The 8,610-nt window shown below is 32.1% G+C and overlaps 2 protein-coding genes across 2 annotated transcripts in view; one reads left to right on the top strand and one right to left on the bottom strand.

The window, feature by feature from the left end:
• Nucleotides 1-4,689: 4,689 nt before the first annotated feature.
• On the top strand, nt 4,690-7,489 carry LOC119829633 (zinc finger protein 782-like). Its single transcript, XM_038352247.1, has 6 exons — nt 4,690-4,877; nt 4,979-5,237; nt 5,393-5,465; nt 5,540-5,642; nt 5,933-6,166; nt 6,380-7,489. The coding sequence occupies exons 1-6, from the start codon at nt 4,764-4,766 to the stop codon at nt 6,845-6,847; spliced, it is 1,251 nt and encodes a 416-aa protein (XP_038208175.1). The 5' UTR covers nt 4,690-4,763; the 3' UTR covers nt 6,848-7,489.
• A 141-nt stretch (nt 7,490-7,630) lies between these two features.
• LOC119829632 (zinc finger protein 431-like) overlaps nt 7,631-8,610 on the bottom strand; it is an 8,034-nt gene continuing 7,054 nt past the window's right edge. Inside the window, exon 9 of the mRNA XM_038352246.1 lies at nt 7,631-8,324. Coding sequence (XP_038208174.1) covers nt 8,178-8,324 — 147 coding nt within the window. The 3' untranslated portion in view covers nt 7,631-8,177. The remainder of the gene's footprint in view (nt 8,325-8,610) is intronic.

The raw sequence follows: 8,610 nt of genomic DNA on the forward strand, positions 1-8,610 counted from the left end.
CAAATGAATTTTCCATTTGCATGTTATTTTGATATTTTGTGTATACGTTTATTAAGAGCCATTAGAAAAACCGAGCGAATGAATAGATACTATGTATCCTAACTGCTAACCATTAAGAGTTATATTTTCTTTTTGTGTTTACTCTACTATGTCATATTTAATTTTTCCTCACTGATATAACAAATGCATGTTTATATTATGAATTAGTATATGTATGTTTATAATTTTATGTTCTCGGAAATTTTTTGGTATTTTAAACACAATATCACAAATATGCAATATTTGCTAACAGTTATGAATGCGAAAATACTATGTCTGTCTGTCTCTTCCTCACGCCTAAGATATTAAACCAATTTGGATAGAGATAATTCGAGACTGGCGATAGGACATAGGAGTGTTTATACCGTAAATCAACCTTTACCTTTTAGTACGTGAGTAAAGCTGCTATATGCTTTATATGCTACCTTATTCTCTTACGTTTCACTTATATTTTATCTGGTTAGCGTTGCCTAGACGACGAAGGAAAATAAGAAAAATAAGAATACTTGTTATATTTATGAAAATTTTAAATTTCAACTATGAAAAATTTATGAAATCGTATGTTTTAATTACAATATAAATTAATAATGCGCTTTTAAAATTTTGTATTTTAGTTACCTACTTGTAAGTATTCACACTAATCTATACTATTAATATAATATCATAAAGCTGAAGAATTTGTTTGTTTGAACGCGCTAATCAGCCCATTTATTGAGGAAGGCTTTAGGCTGTATATTTAAACCACGAGAGAAGCCGGGGCGGACGACTAGTTATGTATAAATCTGAATACAATTAAAATATAAATAAAGTATTTCTGTTAATAATTTTTTAATTGTCCAAGGAAGTCATTGTTATTTGATAAATTCATTTTATAAAAAAATATATGTTTTTAAAGTAATTTAATAAAAAAAATGTAAATCATTTATAATTAGGTATTACATTATTTATTGGTATCCCATATCCCATTAGAAGTGAGCAGCGCATTCGCAGAGGCCTCTAAGAATGTGCATGGATGGTGGTGGTCGCTTACCATCAGGCGGTCCACCAGCTCAACTGCCCGTTATGTCATAAAAAAGGAACCCGTTTATAATAAAAAAATCTAGTAAACTGGACTCTGTGACTGGAAACGGATTAAAATCAGTAATTATAGGGTTTTCAAATAAAATAGAATAACTTAAACCAATTTTACACCTCTAAATACAATCTGTATGAATTCTCAATGCGTCCTAAGTACTTATTAACATACTAGCTTGATTCCGGGGCTTCATTCGCGTTGTATGCGTATGGAAATTGTGTTGAGCTAATCCAGACTGTATCAGCTATCTCCACGCATTTCATACGAATGCAATAAGCAGCTTTTACGATAATTTTTGATGTATAATATAAGTTGGATAGAACTAACTTTACACACACGACTTTACTCGCGTGCACAAAAGCGAAGCATAATCAAAAACATATAAATTAATAAGCAATATAGACAGACATTAATGAGAAGACAGATGTTATCATCTTCGACAGTACATGAACTTTGGAATATATAATAAATAAGTTATTGTCATTTCAGTATTTATTGGTCAAACGCTAAGATGGGGCATTCACTCATTATCGTTATATTGCTGTTAGGTGTTTAATGACCGAACTGAGTTTTATAAATATAGCATAATAATACAGTATCTACAAAGCTTACCCCCGCAACTGTCACCTTCGTTATGTACTTTTCAGATATTTCTATAGAAATAAAAATAGAAATACTAATACATTTGAACAGTCAATTATTATTTTTTTATTAATGAAACGACAGACAGCGGTGGACGTACCTTTTTACAGTAGGTACCGAACATGTCCTTAATGCTATGACTTGCCGTCATAACTCTTCATTGAACAGAAGTATATATACAGGGTGTATTCGATAGTACTTCTATCTAATGACAATAATAACTTTAAAAAAAAAACGAGAAATATCCAAAAAAAATATACATTAAACACTCCCATACATTTTATTTCTTAGTAGGAACAAAGTTTCTTATATATTAAAAGCAATGTTCGAACTGACGAGATCATAGTTACCCTTTATCTATAACTAGCTGCGCTCTACAGTTTCACCCACGTAAGTCCGTATCCTCTAGGAATATCGGGATAAAAGTTTGCCTATATGTTATTCCAGTTGTCCAGCTGGTCGTACCAAATTTCATTGCAATCGGTTCAGTAGTTTTTGTATGAAAGAGCAACAATCACACACACATCCTTACAAACTTTCGCATTTATAATATTAGTAGGATAGGATTAGTAGGATTAGTAGGATAAACTTTATCATTTTATTCCCCGGTACAGTTGGTGTTGGTGTGGTCTAAAGCAAAACTCTCCGTTGTGTTTGATCACTGTCTTTTTAAAATTTGTAAAAATTATCTTTACACAAAAGTAACAAATTTGAAGCGACAAATGGTTCATAAAATAACTTAATTTTATGGTACAACAGATGGCGTTCCATAGGAAGATATCCTTGAACCTAATAGTGGTGGCAACCAAGTGAAAACTTTTTTAAAAGAGCTGATAAAGAAAAATAGATTAATACACAAGATTGAATAAATATAAGTTATACATAGCTTAATAGGTAAAAATTAAATTTTATCCACGTTCTCTTAAATATAATAACATTAAATTTAAATTTAAAAAGAACCCGAACCCCTATTGTGTTGTCGCCCAAAATGAATTTGAATTTAAACATATAGACATAGATTTATACACTACTGGTATAGTAGTATAGTATTTTACTTGTCGATATCCATATTGAGGTAGTCATCAAATCGAAAACATCGATAGTTGAAATGATATATACTTAGATAAGATACTTAGATATGCAGTGGTGGCTCAGTGGTGAGAACCTCGGACTTCAAAATCGATAAGTCGGGGTTCGAGACCGGGCGGGCGTGCAGGAAATAAATTGATTTTTCAATTTATCTGCGCATGTGGATAACATCACCACTGCTTAAACGGTGAAGGAAAACATCGTGAGGAAACCGGCATGTCCAAGAATTAAAAGTTCGACGACATGTGACATCTGCCAACCCGCACTTGGCCAGCGTGGTGGATTATGGCCTGAACCCACATAGGAGGCCTGTGTCCCAGCAGTGGGAACATATATAGGTTGATGATGATATTCAGAAATAACCTTCAAAGCGGATAGCTTCCGTGTCGAAATTTTTTATTAAATGTAATAAATTATAAGTTTATAACCTATGTAATAAATTTAATATATAATTAGCATAAATATTTGAGTTTTAAACTAACGGATCGATCGAAATATTAGTTATGGCAATTAATGGTGGATTGTAAATATAGCTTACTAGCTGCGCCCCGCGGTTTCACACGGGTAAGTCTGTATCCTGTAGGGATATCGGGATAAAGAGTTGTCTATGTGTTATTCCAGTTATCAAGCTATCTACGTACCAAATTTCAATGCAATCGGTTCAGTAGTTTTTGCGTGAATTAGTAACAAACATTCATACACATACATACATCCTCATAAACATTCGCATTTATAATATTAGTAGGATAGGATAGGATAATATGGTAGGATTAATTTTGTCTATTAAAAAATCTTATGAAAGACACATATAAGGACTGGAGACACACAAACCTAATGGAAAACACATGTGACTTCTCCTGTGTTGCTGGCAGTGTATAATAAAGGATAAAACTTAGTTTGCTTCCTTTATTATTCCTTGGTGGGTAGATCAAAGTGTGAACAGGTTACGCCGAAGTATGGTGAATTCTCTAGAAACATTTATTTGTGAACTTCAGTGTTATCCTTCGTTTCATCAGAGACCATTCTGTTCAGACACAAGGGCAGAGGAGCAACTCATGACCATGTTTAAACTTTGGGCGATTTGTTAAATTGAGTTCATACCTCATTGTGGACTTCTTTTAAGGCAAGTCTACATAGCACACTGTTGATTGTTCTGTCACAAAAAAAATATCTTTAGTTAACAATGTCAATGTCAGTTGTCATATTTCGAGGTATAAATATTTACATTTTGCATTGGGAATTGCCTGAAAGCCGAAATATGAATTAAATTAAATACATTGGTATAAAACACCTAAGATGTCCACTCAACATTTCAAAAACTTTCGTATAAAATGTGTGCAACCGTATAAAATTTAATAGTGCACTGTTTAAAAATACCTTACCGACCATCATCGGTCGTAATATTGCGTTTTGTAAACTTCTTTATAAAAACAACTGTTATTCGCGTAGGGTTGAATTTGAAAAACTATATGCTTACAGTTATTATTTTATATATAAACCGAAACTATAACTACGTAGGTATTATCGGTGAGTGTTTAGAACTTTGGGAAACTTTTGAATGAGTGTGCATCTTCGATTTTCTATATCAATGATATAAATAAAATATAATAGTTTAAAAAAACTAAAAAACACGCTTTGACAAAAATCATATTTTGCAAATTGAAAACTGGATTAATTTTATCAAATTAGTGTATTGTCATCGGTCCTCAATAAATCTACAAAGTTTGAACGAAATCTGGCCGTTTAAAGTGGGTCAAAATCGCGCCCAAAGAAGTCGGTTACAAACAAACAAACAAACAAACAAACAAACATACAGGTGAAGCTAATAAAAAGCGTGTAATAGGTCTTATTTAGAATATAAAATATGGAATTAACAGTCTTATTTTGTGTATGGTACCCATTATCACAGTGATATAAAATGACTGAAAGTGAGAACGTTTGTCGAGCATGTCTAGAATCTGTAGGACCATATTATTATGTCCTATTCGAAAATGTCTCTGCATATATGTTTTGGTTCTGTACACAAATTCAGGTATTTCATTGACCTATTTCAGTAATTCCAGTTACATATTTATTTGATTGGCAATTTATAAATTATAAATATTGTATATATAAAGCAATATTATTTTTTAGATTGCCGAACATGAATCATTGCCAAAAGCGCTGTGTACGAAATGTTATGAATTATTATCTAAGTTTGCAGCGTTTAAACAAAAGTGCATTGACTCCCAGAATTCTTTGCTCAATGTCAAAAATGTTAAGTCAGAAGCTGATTGTACTGGAACACCAAAAGACACTATAAATGAGCAGACAAACCTTGAAGAACACATAATTTTCAAGAAAGAAAATCAATTTGATGAGAAGCTGAAAAACGACACATTCAAATATGAATGTAATATAAACACTCAGATTATGCTATTTCTTGGTTTTAATTGACAACAAAATTGTATTGAATTAATTTGATTTAAATAATGAAGAAAGAAAGTATAATATTTAAATATATATTTCATTAGCAAAATAAGTTACAAAAATCTTTTTAAATTTCAGATGAAAACTTTGCAAGTGATGATGATGATGAACAATTAGATGTAAATATTTGCAAACAGCAAAATAATGATAGGTAAAATAAATAAATATTTCAATTTATTGTTTACTTCTTGTTATTGTTTAATTTAAAGATACATATTCTTGTAGATTGAAGATACCTGAGAAAATATATACATATCATTGTGAACTATGTGATAAAAGATTCATCAGAAACAAGAGGTATGAAAATCATAAAAGGACACATGAAAGTGTGAGTTATTTGTATTAGTAGTTATTTAATATTTATTTATATAAATAATTATTTAAGATTTTAAGTGTGTACATAAATTATGATCGGATTTGTTATGCATAAAGACCAAAATAATCTAATGAAAATCCCTCTAACAATGTGATAAAATTATTTCGAATGTATGAGAATGCTGTCACATGCATTAATTAATATTGTTTATTTCTTAATGGATTCTACAATCATGAATTCATTTGTCATACCCACACATAATGTGAAAGAGTATTGATAGCTGACAAATGTGATTATTTTAGGAAGGCTTATCATGCATGTCATGTGACAAGACGTTTAAAACAAAGCGAGGGTTGAGAGAGCACCAAAAGAATGTTCATTCACCATGGAGTTTCAATGAAACAAAATGCAGGTTGTGCGGCAAAGTGTTTAAGAGTAGGAACTCATTGAAGCAACATGAAATAAGGCATGGCGAAAGGAAGCTGTATATATGTGATGTTTGTGGAAAAAAGTGTTTGTCCAAATCTTATTTAAAGGTATGTCTATTGTAACTAAGAGGAATTTGTTATTTGATTCTATCATAACTTTTTAAGGATCTATAATAAAAGAGATTGATTATAATTTCTTAGCTTATTAGAGAGAAGTAATGAAAGTATTATATGGGAATATTTATATTGTTTGTTAAAATATATTCTCTATCTATAGTAGTAAATTTGTTTTTGAAATCTCAGGTGTTCATGCACTTACAGATCCATCTCGAGACGCACAACGAGAAGAAAGAGCGCAACTACGGCTGTGATATATGCAACAAGAAGTTCTTTTCGAAGATGTACTTAAATACCCATATCCACCGAGCTCACACAGGACGCCAGTACACATGCCAGCTGTGCAACATCACATACAAATACAAAGACAACTTAGTGAAACACCTCCTCACACACGAGGGCAAGAAGTTGTTCAAGTGTGATTATTGCAACAAGTCGTTTTCAACCCGCAAATACTGTGTCGAACATCAGCGTGCGCATTCCGGTGAACGGCCTTTCAGTTGTCTGTACTGTCCGAAAAAGTTCATGAACAAGAGGCATCTGAGTGATCACCACAAGATACACACTGGGGAGAGGAAACATAAGTGCGCTGTTTGCGAGCAAAGCTTTACACAGAGAGGGACTATGATGCGACACATGAAAATTCATAATAAAGCCCCTTTGGCTTGTTGACAAACTACAAACATGGAGGGTATATATATATGCTATTATTATATTCAAATTCAAATTATATTTATTTGCAAGAATGTAGTTACAAATTATAGATCTTATTACAATATTCTGCGGCTAATACATTCTACCCAAAGTTTGGGTGTGCAAATAATATATATTTACTACAATAAAAAATGCTTTTGTTAAAATAAAACAAAGTTGTATATAATATTAATTTATTATCACTAATGGACATTTAATACTCAACGCATTATCAAATTTAGTTTGTTTTTCCCAAAAATATTTACTTCCTGTAATTATCTATTGTTAAAAGATTTAAATACATAATATTTTTATTTACAGACGAATATAATAAACTATAGTATTTTTATAATTAAATAAAATCGATATTTATAACAATGTACAAATTCACATGTTTTATGTACTTCCACACAGTTCCCACAGTTTATGTATTAAGCATGTATTTACAATATTTACATAATTATTATTAATAACTGGCTTAATGAAATATTACACATTTATATCACAAAAAATATTAAAAAGTAAGAACCATTAGATAATAACTATAAGACTAAACATCACAAATACTGGAACAAGATCTTATATGATAAGATATTATGTGAATAAAATTTTGTCATCCTGTGACCTGGTTTTATTTCCCTTAAATTTCCCATAAATTGTTTTCACATGCAGCACCAAATGGTTTGATAGTATAGGCCCGGGTTAAGAGTGACTCAATGAATGAAGATAAATTATTATTAATACATAGGTTTGAAAAAAATATGTATAGAAAATGTCTCCCTTATTGCTATATCATTACAATGGAAATACAGTTTACAGAAAATTTTCCATAAACATTCACAAAAAATTCTCATTGACTATAAGAAGAACATAAAATAATAACTTACTCATTCAATTTTACATAACTTGTACAAGGCTCCATCTTCAAGTTTTACTGACAACGATTTTCTTATTTCATTGATATAAAGTCATTCCATCAAACCAAACCATAGATAAGATAGATATGCAAAGATCACTAGAAAACTTCTGTATTTCATGTCACAACTACAGCTGTTGTACGAGACATTTGAAAACACTCAGCCGTTTATATGGAATTTTAAAGAACCTCGAGGATGTGTTTTAAGAACTGGGCACTGTCAGAAAACACTCCTCAAAACATCAGTGTCAATAATGTTTCATTTAAACAAACAGGCACTATCACAAATATCCCAATGTCTATGGTGCTTTACTCCAATGGCAGAGTATAATCTGAGGCCCTAACAGTCAATGATTCCCATCCCTCTTGAGGGCCTCATTCCCATTCACACTATCACACATCTGGATGCCACTGGTGGTGCGCGTACGCTAGAGGCGGCGTGTCCATCTGGGGCCCAGGGCCTCTGACGAGTAGCCCATGTGTCTCATCCCTACCAGGGCCCCGTACGATCAGCCCGTGCGTCTCCTCCCTGCCGTGGCCCTTTTTAAATACAAAACATTGATTACAACCCAACTTAGCATACACAGAATGAAGTAACCCAAAAAAAACTGATGCAGAGTGGACTGTGACGGAAATTAAATCTTAAATCTGTTAGTCATTTTATAAAATAAACGAGCCAGGGAATTTTTTTTTTTATGTCAGCGGGCAACTGAGCTGGTGGTTCGCCTGATGGTAAGCGATCACCACTGCCCATAAACATTCGCAAAGGTAGTACGCTCTACCTCTGCGAATGCGCTGACCGCTTTTATGGGGTAAGGGAAAAGGA

The sequence above is a fragment of the Zerene cesonia genome, chromosome 10, assembly GCF_012273895.1.
Source record: "Zerene cesonia ecotype Mississippi chromosome 10, Zerene_cesonia_1.1, whole genome shotgun sequence".
Taxonomy (NCBI): Eukaryota; Metazoa; Arthropoda; class Insecta; order Lepidoptera; family Pieridae; genus Zerene; species Zerene cesonia.